The sequence below is a fragment of the Gorilla gorilla genome, chromosome 4 (assembly GCF_029281585.2).
Source record: "Gorilla gorilla gorilla isolate KB3781 chromosome 4, NHGRI_mGorGor1-v2.1_pri, whole genome shotgun sequence".
NCBI lineage: Eukaryota > Metazoa > Chordata > Mammalia > Primates > Hominidae > Gorilla > Gorilla gorilla.
The window spans coordinates 41472766-41490129 of NC_073228.2; the positions used below are offsets into that span (position 1 = coordinate 41472766).

Here is a 17364-nt window from a genome sequence, read left to right on the forward strand (position 1 = left end):
GCCTGGCCAACATGGTGAAACCCCATCTCTACTAAAAATACAAAAAATTAGCCGGACATGGTGGCACATGCCTATAATCTCAGCTAATCAGGTGGCTGAGGCAGGAGAATCACTTGAACCTGGGAGGCAGAGGTTGCATGCAGTGAGTTGAGATCGTGCCACTGCACTCCAGCCTGGGCGACAGAGCAGAAAGGAAAAGAAAGAAAGAAAGAAAATATGGCATACATGCACTGTGGAATAATATTCAGCCCTAAAAAAGAAGACTGTCATTTGTGATAACATGGATGAACTGGAGGATATTATACTAAGTGAAATACACAAGACACAGAAAGACAAATAAACACCATATGATCTCACTTATATGTGAAATCCAAAAAAATTGAACTCATAGAAGTAGAGAGTAGAATGGTGATTAGCAGAGGCTGGGGTTGGGAGAGGTAAGGATGGGACCAATGGGGAAGGCTTAGCCAAAGGATACAAAGTTTCAGTTGGACAGGAGGAATCAATTTTCGAGATTTATTGCACAGCATGATGGCTATAGTCAATAATAACGTAATGCATATTTATTTCAAAATTTCTAAGAGTAGATTTTTAAATGTTCATGCCACAAAAAAATAAGTATGTGAAGTGATGCATATGCTAATTAGCTTGATGTAATCATCCCATAATGTATGCATATATCAAAACATCACATTGTGCCCCATAAATATACACAATTAGTATTTGTCAATTAAAAGCGAAATTTAAAAAAAATAAAAATAAATAAAATCATGAGAGCATGGGCACCAACAGTAGCCTCCTGGATTAAAATGCTGGCTCTGCCATTCCCTTCTGCAATCTGAGGCTCAGGCCCCCTCTGTAAAATGGGGATCATTGTGGTACCTACCTCCCAGGGTTGGTGTGAGGATTAAATGCATTTAGAATGCTTCGGAGTAGTGTTTAGAACAGTGTCTGGCACAGAATCAGTACCTAGATGAGGGTCTGCTATTATTATTATTCAGTCTTGAGGAGGTATGGACACCCCACCTCCATTTTACAGAAGCGGCTCAGAGTGGTGGCGTCTTGCCCGAGGTCACTCAGCTAGGGTACAGAAGAGGTCAGCTTAGGCCCTGTTTTCAGCCCCCAGGCTAGGGCTCCTTCCCTGGTTTGCATCACCAGCGCGGACTCCCCAGGGGCTTGTCCAGGCACACCCAGGCCCCATCCAGCCCATGGGGCAGGGGCTGTGCCCTTGGACCCGCCTGCCTCCATCCTCTCTTCCTCCTGTCCTCCTTGGAATATCTCCCACCATCAGGGTACCCACATGCACCCCCTACCGGTGACTTCATCTCGTGGGCCGCCCCAGGCTCGGCCGACCCGCTGCTGCTGGTGCGGCGCGACGCAGGGCCCAGCGCCTCGCCCAGGCCCGTGCTGGTGCTCTTGGGCAGCGACATGGGTGTGGCGGCCGTGTGGATGATGAGAGGTGGCAGCAGGCTCTTCCGCAGCTCCGGGTGCTCTCCCAGGGACACCACTGCACGGGGAGAGAGGGAGAGATCCCGAGTCCACTCAGGGCTGGCCCAGGGCCAAAGGTCGCACCCCAGGATAGGTACTCACAGGCCAAGCACTTCTTCCTGTCCCCATCACCATCCAGGCTGGGTGAGAAGAAATCGGGCTCTGATTCGGACTTGTTGGCATCTCCCTAGGGCAGGGGAGCAGCAGACCATTAGGGATCCGGCCAGGCTGGGGTGGTTGGGATGGACCGGGCCTCCCTCTCTTCACACACGCACACCACATATAGGCCACAGGAACCAGCAACCACGGCACGAGACATGCACGGCGCAGGCCAGACCCCCCAGGCTTGGGGCCCGAGGCTTCCCAGGGCCCCACCACCTCTGCCTCTCCAGCCCCACCTCAGAAAAGGCCACGGCTTATGTGAGCCCACAGCACAACCAGCCTGGCTGAACGGTCACCAAGGCTGGCTGGGGAGAGAAGGGGTAGCTAGGTGGCAGGTGGCACAGGCCAGAGGGGGCTGGGGACCTGGGGACCTGAGTGAAGTGGTCACTAGAGCCTCTCTTGCAAAAGTTCACTGGAGGCCCTTTGCTTTCTCTCCACGGCTCCCCTCCCCTGAGCCTCAGACTCGAGGACCCTGGAAGGAAATTGAAAGACCCCAGACAGAACAGCTCAGCCCGAGGACACCACTTCAGTCCCTCAGTGTCTTCCCTTCATCTTCCCCAAGTCCCGGCCCCCTCCCTGGCCCCATTTTTACCTCTCTCCCTGTCTCTGGGACAGTTTTTTCTTTCTTCTTAGCAGGTCAGTAGGTTCCCCAGTAATTACACACTTCTCCTTAAGAAGTTATTAAAAAATACTTGATTGCTACTTTTGATAAGGACATAAATATTGGGTAATTGGCATCTCAGGGGATCATTTTCATTAACTCAGTTTACAGCCCTAACGAGGCCTTTAATTATCAAGTGGGATCTCCAGGGGGCTGCTCGGGATATGCAGCACCATGGGGTCCCACAGGAATGCTGGCTTTGCCCCGAATTCTGGTGCTGGGGCAGGGAGCAGCAGAGCACAGGCTCATCGTGGGACCAGAGCGGGAGCCAGCCCTGACAGCACCAGCTGGACCCAACTGGGTGATGAAGGGGCCAAAGGCTCAGAGGTGATTTAAAATATTGGTACATTTTGGCAAGAGCCACATCCCATCCCCACATCCTCCAAGGACTTGTCCTGAGCTGAGACAGCTTGCGGGGTCTCCAACAGGGGCCTGGGGCAAGGGGTGAAGGGGTGGGAGATGGGGGAGTATGGTCTACGGCCAGATCTTGACTCCACTGAAGCCGGACGTCTGGGACTCCTCCGGGACCTCAGCACAGGCACGCACACACGGGGTGCCCCACACACGTGCACACAGAGGATTCTAAGTCCCTTCCTTCTCCGGCCCATCCACCGGTCTGGCAGGGATGGAGATGGTGCCCTTGGTGGGTTGATGGGGGCAGAGGCAAGGAGGTGCCTCCCTTCCGTGTCCTCAAGGGGGAAGGGACTTAAAATCGAAGCAAACCTCACAACACCAATGACCATCACGGCTATGACAGGTTGCACAGCAGCGGAGCGTGAACACGAGCACAGAGACATGGAGGCGGAGTGGAGGGGCACGGGCATGGGGCACGGGAGGCATGCCGGCTCATGATCGCGTACCTACCCCCTGGGAGTCGACAGGCAGCTGAATACAGCTTAACTGTCCACTCGCATCTTCCCGTTTGCTGATTTCCTACAGGGAAAGGGGGAGGCAGGGGAGGGCTGCTGGTCACAGGCGCTCGGGGCCTTCAGATATCGGCAGTGTCGAGAGAGGATGAAGAAAAGGAGGGGCGCAAACCCCACAGCAGGGGAACTGAGAGACACGGGGAATGGGGGGCAGAGAGGGGACAGAACAGCCTTCCAGAATTCAACTACAGGCCTTCAGGCCAGAATGAATCTGAAGGGTGAGTGCAGAGGCCAAAAAGATGGGGACAAGGGCAGGTCCCCCCATAATCCTAATAATAACAGCCACCATTCATTAAGGGTGTGCCCGGCATGGGAAACTGCCTCCTTAACACCAGCTGGCTTCCTTGCAAGGTAGGAAGTGGGTTCCAGGATCGCCATCTTACACAAGAGAAACCCAAGATTTGGAGAAGTTGCGGAAACTGCCCCAAATCATACAGAGTAAGAGGTGGATCTGGGCCTGGAACCCGAGTCTATGGCTCAGAACACCACTCTCCTCTCACCGGTTCGGAGGCAGTGGGCTTGGGGAATGGGTAGGAAGCAAGGAAAGGAATGGACGAGTCAGAGTCAACATGGAGCCAAGTCAGGCCTCATAATGTCTCATGCTCTCAGCTTAAGTCCCTTCAGATCAGAATAGATCCAGCTGCTCCGTTTGAGATGGGATGTGACAAGTAATGCTGAGATGATGGCTCTGATGTTGTTTAGTATCAATTAATGGCCTCACACAGGGCCTGCTGCCTGTTCATTTAATTAAGTGTGTGAATGATAAATACACAGGGATTCAGGGCGCTGCCCCCTGCAGTCAGGAAATCACCAGCCAAGCAGGCTGTGTCCCTGGACCACCCCCTCCTAGCTCTTGGCAAGGTAGCAAGGCCAGCAGGGGGACTACCCTTGAAGCCTCCTGCTGGGGAAGCCCACCAAAATGGGGGCAGCCACTTCCTCTGCCAAGGTGGGTTGTCTTATTTGTCAAAATAAAAGCAAAAATCCCAGGCCATCACAACAGCAAAACCAGACTCCCCTGCCAGACAGTGGGGCTCCCTGAAACCTTACCCAGGAGAGGGCAGGTGCCTTGGAGGTGTCCAGGCCATGGGCATCGAAGGACACTCCCCAGCCCTGCCCACCACATGCAGGACAGGGGAGCAACTGGCCCAGCCCCTCCCATGGGCACTCCGGGGCCACAGTCACTGCCCACTCCCATGGAGAGGGGATGTTCTTAAAGTCCTTTCTCCATCCCACCCCAGGCGTGAAGCATCCCAGCCCAAGACACCGCATCCTGAGTGAGACCCTCCCTGCAAAGGTCCTGATACTGAGAAGGTTGGGGAGGGTGTGGCTGCGTGGGCCTTGTTGAGCCCTCACACTGGGGCAGTCCCAGGCCCCCAGCAGGGCCAGAGTGACCAGGCCGCCCCAGGGCCAGGCTGCGCTCATTCCCACACTCCGGCTTTGCTGTTGCCTAGCAACCAGGCCGCTCAGCTGCACTCAAGTTAACAAGGTGTTTGCTGAAAGGGCTGAGTGCTGGGGAGGGGGCCATCTGTGCTGGGCACCTCCAGACTGCCTTGGCGGCTGAGTGGCAGAGGAGGGGAGGGGAATAGGCCCGCGGTGTTTTCCATTTCCCTCCACAGAGTTGCACAGGAATTTTTCTGAGGGAACCATGGCTGGCAGCTGCCTTCAGAAGGGGCCAGGGGGCCCGGTCCTCACTCAGCTCCTCCTCTTATAGACCCTGAGCAGCAGCAGAGTGAGTCTACTGGCTCTTGTGGGAGTACTGTGGTGCCCCTTAATTCTTCAGGCCTCAGGGAACCCCCAAATTAGTGTCCCATTCCAGGGAGCATACCGGCATCCCTCCCTCCCTCCCTGCAAGAGGCACAGCCATCACCAAAGCCTCCCCCACCAGCTGCCCTGGCTGCCCCACAGCAGGGAGGAAATGCGATAACGGATAACTACAGACTGAAAAGGGTAGCGGGGAGAAAGACCAGTGTTGGACAGATACGCTGCACCCCACCAACCCAGCCGGCCCACAGGGAAAAGCCCTCTCTTGAAAGACTGGGAAAGAGTCAGAAAATAGATTTTTGTTTTTCCACCGTGTGCCAGGTATTTATAGACCAGGCCACAGCGGGAGTTTCCATCCGGGTCACCCAGAGAGAACTGGACCAAGAGCTTCTCCAGACCCAACCTGGAGCGTTTCTAGGTTGGGTCAAACTGCCCTGTTTGAAGCCCCAGCAAGCTGGGGTGGGTCTGGGGGCTCGGGTGGGAAGAGAGGCAGAGCTGAGGGAGAGGAGGGGGTGCAGCCCTCTGGGCAGAGGCTGCTCGCTGACATGGCAAGGGCAGGATCAATGTAAATCAATATTAATTGATGACGCTGCCTGTGACGAAGGTGATGGAGCCTGGGCTGGAAATAGGACGCTCATCTCTGCCATGCCTGTAGCTAATTGGGCTCATTTCTCACCCTGGGCAGCTCAGCCCTGCTCTGGTCTTAGTGGCATCTTCATCTGTTCAGTCAGAGCTCAGATAACTTGCACACAAGCCTCCTGCACCCCTCGGCTCAGAGGGGTCCTCTCCGGGTGTTCCATAGAGCACTGTGCTCAGGAGTCCAGCTGCACCACAGGCAGACACTTATCTGGTCTGCCTCTCTGGGAAAGGGGTCTAGCCAACTCTGAAGGGGATGTCTACTCGGTAGCTAAGCTTTGGTGGAGGGACCCCAAACAACCACCCTGTGTCCCATGTGATGAGGGGCTGCATGAGATCTGGAGCCTCCTTCCCCTGGTCCACCCCGGCTTAGTCTAAGAGGCTCTTCCTGTGGGACTTCCCAGGCCCCCAAAGTTGGCAACAGAGGGAGGAGGCTCAAGACAGGCAGCCAATTGGAAGTGGGACTGCGGTGGGCAGGGTGAGGTGGGCAGGGCAGTGGGTTACCTCCGCCTGGAAGCCCTCCACCAGAATGGCGACCAGCAAATTGAAGAGCACGTAGTTGCCGAAGGTCATGAGGGCAATGAAATAAAGGGCCGCCCAGGATGACGTGGAGGCCATACCATTGTAGAGGACTTTGTTCCAGTCCTCCTGGGTCAGGATCTGCAGGCAGAGGACAGGAATCAGGGCCTATACTAGGGGCACCTGATGGCCCCTGTCCATGCCCTGCCCTGTTACCCTCGCACCTGAAAGACAGTGACGATGGCCCAGAGCAAGGAGTCAAAATTCTTTCGGTCTGGCAGGGTGTCCCCATCCCGCTCAGAGGCAAACTTGCAGCCGAAGAGATGCATGCCCAGGATGCTGTGGGCACAAGGGGGCCACAAGCTAGGGATCAGAGCCCAGTGCTCCTCACCCCTCAGGCCCTCCTGCCCCCAGCCTGGCCGGTCTCTCAGCCGGCAAGGTGCCATGCCGCCCTCACCTGAAGATGAAGATGAAGAGCATGAGCAGCATGCAGAAGGTGGCCACGTTGTCCATGGTCTTCATGAGCACCACCAGCTGCCGCTGCAGCGCCGGCAGGAAGCGCACCAGCTTCAGCACGCGCATCAGGCGGAAGGTCCGCAGCACCGACAGGCCGCCCCCCTGCTGGCCCACGATCTCCCACACGCTGCAAAGGGGGCAGGCAGCCTGAGCCCCCTGCACCTTCACCCTCTCCCCCTACTCCCTCGGAGAGGACTCAGTAGCACCCAAGGGCCTGGCTGGGTGGGCACATCGAGAGAAAATAGGGCACAGGTGGGCCCCCAGACCTCCAAGCAGGAGCCTCCAAGATAGTGAGGATTTGGGTGACAGCCCCAGCCCCCTCTACCCTCTCCTTCCTGCCAGAGATCACATCCTGGCAGCAGACAACCCCCTCCCTAAATCTGGCCAATGCAACTGCATCAAGTTATGGAATATTTGCTTTGTTCTCTTCTAATGAAATCTAAAGCCAATTCCAAAAGCAATAAAGTGGTTCTCCTGGCCCCAGGCCTTGCAGGGACGGAGCACTTTCCCAAGGTCTTGGAAACCCTAAAGCAAGTTGCTGGTGTCTGAGATGATTTCCAAGCACTTTTCGAGCCGGGCAGCTGGCTGGGCCTCATACCTCTTCCAACTCCTCTCTAAAGCCAATCTCCAACCCTCGCCCATCCCAGGCCTGGGTGGGGTCAAGGACAAGAGGTAGAAGTGGAGAGAGGAGACTAAAGAGGGGCCTGGGCAATGAAGAGGTGAGCCCAAGGTCAACAGGAGCAAGGTGGGGCCGAGAGAGATGGAGGGGGCAAGGGGACACAGAGAGCTCCCTACCTAGGAGGAGTGGCAGGTCCTGTGGGGTCAGTGGGGCCTGACTCCAGACCCCTCCACCCCAGGGGAATAGGTGGCATGGCCCCTGGCCCCAAGCCACCCCTGCTAGCATTCCTCAAGTGAGAGTCAGTGCCGGGGGGTAGTCATACCTGATGACCACAATGACACCATCGAAGATGTTGTAGGGATTCTTGATGTAGCCAAAGGGACCATACACAAGCAGCTTCAGCAGCATCTCCAGGGCAAAGAGGCTGGTGAAGACGATGTTGCTGATTTCTAGGGCGTTGGTAAGCTCCTCGGGCTGCAGGGCAGGGTGGGATGTGAGGCAGCTGGCTTATCACTGAGCCCCTCAATCCAGTCCTCCAAACATGGGACACCAGGGAGAGGAGGAGCAGGAACAGCAAGCTTGTGCGGAGGGGTTGCTGGATGCTCAGGCCCATGGGGAGGACCCTGCCCCAAAGGCTCCAGGAGGAAATGCACCCAGGGGCAGGGGCCCCAGGAAAGGGCCACGTGAAACCCATAGCCCCAGCCATTCCCCAGCTCTGGGTCTCAGATTCAGGGGCCACAGACTCAATGGGAGGCCTGTGCTGTGGGTTCCGCCCTATCTCCTGCTGGGAGCTGCATGGCCCATCTTGACCTAGGCTACAATGCAAGCCTAGCGGACCCAGGCCAGCAGCACGACAATGCTGGCGGATGTCAGAGGGTGATCGCCAAGGCCTCACAGGCACACCCGGTCATCAAGCCCCATACAACGTCACATGTATTCCACAATTACTCTGTGGACTTGGCAGCTTTCTCTTGGACAACAGTTGGCTACTCTTGCTTCCTTCCAGACACACACACACACACACATACACACAGAGAGAGAGAGAGAGAAAAATGCACGCATTCCCAGTCACACACATGGTGATAGGCAGAAGGAAGACACGCAGACACCCAGGAAGGGTTGTCACAGTTGAGGAGACACCTGGAGCCTCAGCCTGAGCCCGGGACACCCGGGTTAATTCTCAGCCTATCCTGTCACTCACTCTGTGACCTTCAGCAAGATTCTCAACCTCTCTGGCCAAATGTGAAACACCAGAGGTAATTCCTTTCATGCTCCCTACCCGAGTCTGGGACTGGGACTGAGGATGCACCCTAGAGTCCTCAGAAGGACTAATGACGCACCCTGTCTCATCTGCAATTCCAGCTCATTAGTGACCTCGCTTTCAATATGAAGTGCCTAGCAATGCACCAGGCATTAAAGGAGCTGCAAAAACATGCCAGCCACACGCCCCGCCTCCCAGGAGCTCAGTGTCTGCTAGAAACACGTTGTACACACACAAAACGGCTGAATAACCACAAGAGGCCTTAAATGCTTCAGTGCCAAAATAAATTATCCAGGCAGCAAGTCCGGGAGTTCAGGGGAGAAAAGGTGAGGGGTGAACACACAGAGAAAGGCTTAGTTGGGAGAGAGGCAGCACTTGAATGCCTAAGGGTTTGTGGAGTCTCCCCAGCCAAGGGTCTAGGTGGTGTGGCACGGGGTGGGGGGATCATGAGCAACCTCAGCCTGGTTCTGGTTGAAGAAGGGAGGGGTGTGGCTAGGCAGAGGGCTGGGGAAGCAAGAAGAGATATGGTTGGCTCAATGGACCCCACTGTCCACCTGATGGATGTCTGGACAAACTAGGTGTCTGGCCTGGAGGGCAGAGGCCAAGTCCATAGTAGCTGCTCAAAAAGTATGGGTTAATGAAACATTCAAATGAGGCACTCATTCCATCAGACACCTCTCCTTGCTTCTCACTGCCTCGCTGGCCAGCTGCCCAACCAAGCCTGCAGCCAGGCCTGAGGACACCCAGATGTATCCTAATGGCCCTAGTTTGTGCGGCCAGCTTGGATGGGAGGTGAAAAGACTCGGAACAAGGGGCTTCTGACTAGCAGGTGAGCGGCATTTGGGGGCCTCGGGGACAACAGCTACTCAGAGAGAGATAAACTTTCAGACTGTTCAAAGGCAGGCCTGGGGGCAGAGTCAGGGCCAGCAGGCAGGCAGACAGCCAGCTATGCAGAGGGGGAGTGGCTGTCGTGGGGGCCGGTATGGCATGGAGCCCGTTGCTCCAGCAGATCTCAAGTAAGTCGTAGCTCCGTGGATTGTGAGTGGGGGCACTGCCACCTGACCTGGTTAGCCCGGTCACACAGGGCCATTAGTGTCTCCGGCGTGAGCACAGTACAGGAGGTGGGGCAGGGCCAGGATCAATGCATATAAAGCCCTGGGCTCAGACCCCACCTGGCTAAGTGGATCCCCCCACTCTGTGCTTCCAAGTCTGGTCTGCCAGGGAGCGGGAGTCAGCAAACCCTCCTGCCTGTCACTCTGCCACTCGCCGTGTTTTCGGGCCTTGGATTAGATTAAAATGAACATGGACCGCACAGGTATGTTTTATGGGTTCTCTGGCCCACCATGCACCTCCCCTCATGCCATTCACACAGTAGTCCTGCCATGCTAGTCTCATAGGGGCAAAAGACGCCAAGAGATGGAGGGTGACCAGTTCAAAGTCACAGGGCAGGAAGAGCTGGGGTGGGGCCCAATCCCACATCCCTCTGACTCCAAGAATAGTAGACAGTCAGGATTCAGAACCAAGCCACGGTGATGGTGAGGGGCTTGTGAATCCAGATACACGGTGGACTGGATACACAACGTGTCTTCTAAAATTATATTCAAATCAACAGAGTTCTAGGAATAAAGACCAACTCGATGTGAAGACACAGCCGAGGTACACTTATAATGGGCAAATTTCATGGCATATAAACTATACCCCCAAAAAGCTGCTAAAAATAAAAATTAATGAAATGTTGTTTTAAAAGTTGCTGAAAACACAGTAGCTTTTGATGTCACGTATTTACTCAATCAGTGAATTCTAAAAGTCCGACTACTACTGTGCGTGGAGAAGGAGACTGTTCTCTTCACTCCCCGATGTTATCCACGGGGCTCTCAGGAGTCTGTACTGACGGCTTGTGGACACGTGCACACCTCACTCTCCTGCACACCACCGAGAGGCTTATGGAGAAGGATGATGCCAGGCTCCTGCGATGCCTGCCATCCCATAAGGCTTGCCTCATTGGACCTTGTCAAGGGCTGTGCCAGCAAAGGCTGGAACCCCTGTCTTGCCCAGCCAAGTGACTCCAGGCCTGGAAAAGCAGGGCAGCCTGATGCAGGTGGAAAGGGGCCTGGCGCACTCCCTCGGCCCTGCCTTGCTCTCTCTGGTCTCCCTGCAACACTTAGGGTCAATGCCTCTTCTTCTCCAGGGCCCCGGTATTCCCTCCAGTGAGCCATGGAAAAAGAGCCCTCCTCCCCCAGATAGCCAGGTCTGTCCAAGTTACTAAATTGGAGGCTGGGAACGATCTGCGAATGCAGGACGAGGACATAGAGACACAATCTTAGCAACAAAGTTGCCCCAGGGACAGGAGCTGTAATTATGGCTGAAAAGGGGCAGGGGTGGAGCCAACATCTGGCAGTGCCCACCACAGACCAACTAGGCTAAAGACCTCCTCGTGGGATTTCATTTCCTCCCTGCTCACAACAAACGAGGGAGGGCTGTGAGCCTCCTAGATAGTCTGGGAAACTGAGGCTCCGAGGGGTGTGGTGACTTGATGGAGGTCACATCACCCTCCTGGAGAGGTGCAGAGCCAGGTCCGTTGTGCCTCCCTCTACATCTCTGCCCTTAAGACGTTTTCCACAACATCGCCCCCACCATATACCCAGACAGAGCTCACACAGAGAGCACACGAACTCATCAGGCTGGAGCCAGCCTCCCCTCACTGGCCATCCCCAGCTGTGGAAGTCCCTTCCCAGGTCTAGCCTGCATCCTTCCTGCTGTTCACAGATGTCAAGGCCCAGTGGAGGTTTCTGTGAAATGAGGCCAGGCAGCCTGAGCTTATCCCACCCAGAGGTCCCAGGTCTCTTGTCTGTGCTGATGTTGACTGTAAATCTCCATCTCCCATCTCCTAACACCTCCCCTCCCCTCCCCTCCGGCCGTCACCTTGCAGCAGCGTTAAGCTGCTCAGTACTTCCCAGCACCAGGGCTCCCCAAGCCTCATAGCTGCTCCATCAACTAGCCCTAAAAGTGCCTTCTGTGTGCCAAACACTGGTGTTAGAAAGGTGCCACCAACTCTGAGACTTTCTTCCTATGTGACCTTGGGCAAGTCCCTTTGCCTCTCAGATCCCCAGTGGCCTCTTCTGTTAAACAGGGTAACACTACCTCCTGGGAGGCTGCTCTACAGAACAAAGGAGTGAAAGGCTGTGAGAAACCCCAGCCCAGGGCCAAGCTCACACAAGGCAGGACCGATATCTGCAAGGCTGCAACTAAACACCACACTGGGGGCAAAACCCAGGAGCCACGGGAGCTCAATCCCGGCTGAGGTCAGTGGGCCAGTGGGGAGGACAGCCTGGGAGGATGTCCATGGAGGGTGTCCCCAGCTGGGGACAGCAAGGGAAGGGGTGTGCAGGGCACAGTGCAGAACCAAGAATCAAGTTGTCTGCCCAGATCAGAGGGTGAGAGAGGCTGGTGGGAGAGAAGGCTACGAGGTCGGCAGGGCCAGGTGGAACAGCCTTCCTCTGCTCCCTCTGGACCAGTCTCTGCCTACCACGCTGCCACTGAGGCCCTGGGGGCGGGTGGGAAGGGAGGAAGGAGATGTGCAAAGCAGTGTATTAAGAAGATTAATCTGGCTGCAGTGGTGGCAGCGTGTGGACGGCTTGGAGGGTAGAGACAGAAACCAATTAGGATACTGCAGCAGTCCAGGCAGGAGGCCTGAGAGCCAGCTCTGGCAGACAGTGATGTGCCTCTTGCAGAGAGGGCATGAGGGGCTGGACAGGCCTCGTCAGAGCTGAGCAGAGGCTTGGACCAGTCACTCCTGCTCTGCCCAAGCCCGACCCCAGCCAGCTGCCATAGCCCCAGCTTCCACCTGCTCCACTGACCCTGAAATCTCTGCTCTTCTGTTCAGACTCCTCAGCTCACCTCACCTCTGCTTTTGATGTGCCTGCCTGCTGCTCCCACCCACCCAGGACAGGGGCGCAGACAGGCTGCAGTGAGGCAGTGAGGGTCACTGGGTCAGTGGGAGGCAAGTCTTCAAGGAGGTGTGGGAAGTCAGGGAACACCTCGGTAGCAGGAGGTTTCCTGGAAATCTCACAGGCCTCATCATGTAGATCATGGTCCTGGTCTTCCCCAGCCCCTGGAAGCTCTCCAGTTTGGATCCCCTCTCCTGTGCCCTCCTGCCCACTGGGCACACTGCTAGGTGTCATGGTGCCCCCAGGGCCTCCTAATCAGAGGCAGTGCCAAGGAGAGGCTTTAGTCGCAGTCACTGCCTCTCTGCCCTCAGGGCAACATTCCTCAGAGTTCATTCTAAGCTTATTCCCCCCACCAGCACCCCCACTCCCACCTCTCCCACTGTCATTGGGGTGTAGGCGACATGATATTTCCCAGCTCCCCAAAGCCCTCAAAAGTAAACACACAAGCTAACTAGGCACAGCACACTCACGGTGCCCACTCAGCTTCAGGACAGCTGACCCAAGTCCCCTGCTACTTAAAATTCTGGAGCTATAGCCAGGCATGGTGGCAGGTGCCCGTAGTCCCAGCTAATGGGGAGGCTGGGGTGGGAGGATCGCTTGAGCCCAGAAGTTCCAGGCTGTAGGGGGCCATGATCAAGCCACTGTATTCCAGCCCAAGGGGCAGATCAGGATTCCATCTCTTAAAATAAATAAATAATAAAATGCTGGAGCTGCAGCCCCTGTGCCTTGTCCACCTGGACAGTGTCTAGCCCATGGTGGGCCACAGTAGGCCACATAAAGGCTGCCCTTCTGACGAAGACTTTCAAGAGCTCCTGCCCTGCCCAGCCCCAGCCCAGGTAAGTGCCCTTGCCCTCCTCCTCTCCTCTGCGGCTCTGGAAGTGCTGAGTATAGCCAGAGAGAGGCACGAACATGTGCTGACTGGACAAGTGATTCCCTGTGGGTGGTGGCCCCATGGCTGTTTCATGCCTTTATTCACAGTCCCTGGTTCCTCCCTTCTTAGGTCTCCTCTCTCCCCCAGGAGCTGCCTCAAACCTTCTGGACTCTGCAGCCCCCAGCCCTACTCCCCACCTGGCCCCTCGTTGCAGGCTTACATGGGGGGCTCCACGTCCCTCCTCCAAAGAGCTCTGTGTTGTGCATCCGACTGTCTCTCTTCGTCTCCTGGAAGGGAGCCAGCCGTTCCTCCACCTGCACTTTGATACTTTGATGTGCTCCCCCGCCGCCCCCCTGTCACCCCCCACCCCTGCCCCCGGCTCTCCTGGGCCCTGGCCTATCAGTTATGCCTGCATCCATTACTTCTCCAATCTCCTTCCCCCCTGCCTAAAAGCAGAAAGCTTCTGTGGGACTCCAGACCCATTCAGTTCTGAACTCTGGGCCCCACAGCTCCAGCTCTGTCCAGGGACCCTCTTCCCAGCCCTCCTCTTAGTGGATGCCTCAGCAGCAGCTGAGCCTCCCTTGGCTTCCCCGATCCTGAGCAACCACCTCTTCCCCTTCCCAGTGCTCATTTCACCACCTCTCTTCCCTCAGGCCAGCATTCCTCAGAGTTCAGTCTAAGCCCGCTCCCTCCACCAGTACCCCCACTCCTACCTCTCTGGCTGTCACTGGGGTGTAGACAACACTAAACAATCTCTCCAAGCCCCTGGCTTCTCATCCAGAGATCCAGAGCCTGCCTGATCTCCCTCCTGGGATGGCCCACAGCCATCTCAAACTCAGTGCATCCAAAACAAACCCTCTCACCTCCTCTCCCAAACCTGCTCCTTCCCGGGCGGCGCCATCATGCTCAGGATTCTGCCTTAGAAACTTCGGGTTATCTAGGATTCTTGCCCAGCCTTCATCCCTCTGGACACTAAGGTGCCCCGGCCCAGAGAACCTGCCAGTGAAATTGCGTCCTACCCACACCCCCTTGTTCCCATAGCTATGGCCTTACTTGGGGCCCTCTTTGCCTCTGATCTGAACAACAGAAATAGCCTCTAGGCCCTCCCCCACCAAGCCTGCACCTATGGGAAGCACCGGCTTCCTCGCTGGGCTAACATCAATCACTGCTCAGACACCTCGGGGCCAGGGCAGGGAGGAAAACCTGACTGTCCTTCAGAGCATCGAGTGCCACCCTGTGCATGTGCCTTAATCCCTCCACCTAGATCTCTCTGCTCCTACCCACCCCTCCATCTCCCACCTCCCCCCACCCCCACCACCCAAGCCACTGTCAATTCCATTCATCTTTTGAGGCTCCGTTCAAAAGCCACCACCTTCGTGAAGCCCTTCCGAAGGAGAGCTGGGGATGAGCAGCTCTCCTTTGTCCCCTGAAGCCTCTCTTGCGGCATGTGGCATAATCATCCATGAAACAGAATGACTTTTTCACCAGAACCTACATTTCTTGGGTGTTTCTGGCTCAGCCCCCAACCCCCTGATATTCTAATATTCTATTCTAGTGTGCTGTGCACAGGATATGCTCCCCTTGTTTACGGAACTGGGAGAGCCTGGAGCCAGGGGATGCCTAAAAGAACAAGAGAACACCTTAGCAGACATCTCCAAAACAATGCCCCTCTCCCTCCCACACCAGATAGCCTTTGAATATCTGGGGCCAGTCAGCTGTAAAGGATCATCCCCCAAAGCTCTGCTTGGTCCTCAGCCCTAGCTCTTCAGCCAGGGCTCCTCTATCTGGAGACCAAGGGACTGGCTGGGGTGGGAGGTGTCCATCAACCTTTGCCCTCAAAGGCCACATTTAGGGTGTCCAGGCATATGGGGATTTTCTGGGGAGAGGGTCCCCAGCCTTCAGCAGAACTGAAAAGGAGTCTATGACCTCCTTCAAAGTTCAGACTTACCATATCTGGACCACCTCCCCCTGCCCCACCCCCAGCTTCTCTCGCCTTGAACAGCCAAACTCACTCACTTATAAATAGAAACCCTCTCTGGACATGTATCTGGAGTGACAGGATGGCCCCAGAGTGTGAGCAATGAGCAGAGTCATCACCTGCCCTGTCCTCTCTCAGCCTGCAAGGCCATCTACCCTGGTCCCTCCCCCTCCTCTCCCCGTCTACAGCCCAGGAGACCACTGGGCTACATGTAGCTCCCCTCTCCCCATATGCTCTTGTCCCTCTTCTAGAACATTAGACTAGCACCTGTCCCCCACCCCACCATGACCCAGAGCCAGGAAGGAGATGTTAGGAAGCTCCTGTGTCTCCAAGGCTGCACTCCTGCACTCCCCTCTTCCTGGAGAGGTCTGGCCCCAGTGCAGAGCCAGGCAGGACACAGAAGAGAAGGCAACTTCTTTTCTGAGCTCCAACAGTCTGCTGGATATGGTCAGGATGGCCCGCAGGCACCTTGTATGCAACATGTCTCCCAGCCCACATCTGCTCAAGCCACATTGCTCCCACCCCAGGTAGAAACCTGGGAGTCATCCTTGCTGCCTCCTCTCAACCCATGTTTCCAACTGATTGGGTCCTGCAGATCCAGCTACCAGCCAGCTCTCCCCAGCCCTCTGCTCTCCATTTCCAGGGGTGAAGATGTAGTATGAACTGCCTGGACCACTGCCGGAGCCCTCATACTGTGCCCTGCCCTTCACCTTCACTGGCTATGTCCTACTCTTCCTTCAGACTCAGCCCAGAGGTCACCTCCTACACGGAGCCCTCCCTGAATTCCTTCTCTGGTCTGGGTTAAGGGCTCCTCCTCCACGCATCCCTCTCTGAGCATGTGCCACATCAAGTAAATATGACCGTTTACTTGTTGTGACCTCTTTAAAAAGAAGGACAGTGCCTTGGGCCCAGTGGTGTGCTGGAGCTGTTTCTCACTGGCTTGGGAGAACCAATTGTCCACGTCTCTTCCCAACCCCACATTCGGTGGAATCGTGTTGGTAGCTTAAAACCAGCTATGGTGGGAGCATTTACACCATGGAAATTGGCAAATGCTACAGATCAGGACCTTATTATTTTAGAAGGGCTAGTTGTTAAACATTTACCAGCAAATCACTGCTCAGGCCCAACTCCAGTGCAAAAGGATGAATTGGAAAAAGGTTCTGGACTCCATGTACCGCCCTGAGCAGATGGGGCACACATGTAGGCTGGCCCCATATCAGATCACACTTCGACATCAGGTCATTTTCTTGCTCTCTCCTCAGTCTCCTGGGTTCTTGTCCTCCTCACCAGGCCTCTGGGCAAACCCAATCCTGCCAGTTCTCCTCCAGCTGGTGGTTAAGGGGTGGAGGAAGCAGGAGACAGAGGACAGCATGGGGCCAGCCCCGGGTGGGGTGGGGTATGACATATAGGTGCTTCCTCAGTCAGGAGGATGGTGGGGTAGTGCAGGTTGGGGGGATGGGACAAGCGAATGATGAGTCAGCCAGGGGATGGTGGGAGAGGACAGGGCCTGGGGAGGGCAGCGGTGACGGCCAGGAGGGAGGGCAGGGACTCCTCCTCTGGCGAAGCACCAGCAACACCCTTTCCAGTGCCCGCCCCCCCATCCGATCGATTCCGGGATCAATGGACACAATTGCCTCATTAAGGGCACCGCAGGGAAGCCATGAGCCTCCTCACGCAGCCAGCTCCAGGGGAGTCTCTGTCTCCCCATCCCACCCCGTCTCTGCCCTCATTTGCATCTGGGACTCGGTCTCTGTCTTCAGCTCCCTCTCTGTGTCTCTGTCTCCCTGTGTGTCTCTGTGGCTCCATTTGTCTCTGTCTGTCTCCGCTGTGGCTCATCTCTCCCTCCATATCCTTTCTCCCCTGCCTGCGCGTCTCTCTTCCTGCCCTCCTCCCCCGTCTCCATCTTGCTCTCCGTGCCTCTGTCTCGCCCCCATCAGTCTCCTCTCTGTCTCCCTCTGCGTCCCCATTCCCCCATGTGTCTCTGTCTCCCTCTCTGTGCCCACTCTGTGTCTCTGTCTC

The 17364-nt window shown here is 56.0% G+C and overlaps 1 protein-coding gene across 17 annotated transcripts in view; it reads right to left on the reverse strand.

Annotated features, from left to right (window-relative positions):
- Positions 1–17364, reverse strand: part of CACNA1G (calcium voltage-gated channel subunit alpha1 G) — a 66491-nt gene that overhangs the window by 28847 nt on the left and 20280 nt on the right. For 10 of the 17 annotated variants that reach the window (XM_055387643.2, XM_055387644.2, XM_063706271.1 and 7 more), the window contains 7 exons: positions 7611–7762; positions 6611–6796; positions 6378–6492; positions 6139–6294; positions 3176–3244; positions 1591–1675; positions 1314–1507 (listed from right to left, as the gene is read on the reverse strand). In XM_055387643.2, the coding sequence (XP_055243618.1) occupies positions 1314–1507; positions 1591–1675; positions 3176–3244; positions 6139–6294; positions 6378–6492; positions 6611–6796; positions 7611–7762 (957 nt within the window). The remainder of the gene's footprint in view (positions 1–1313; positions 1508–1590; positions 1676–3175; positions 3245–6138; positions 6295–6377; positions 6493–6610; positions 6797–7610; positions 7763–17364) is intronic. The other 7 variants (XM_063706273.1, XM_063706272.1, XM_055387645.2 and 4 more) reach the window with 1 other exon arrangement.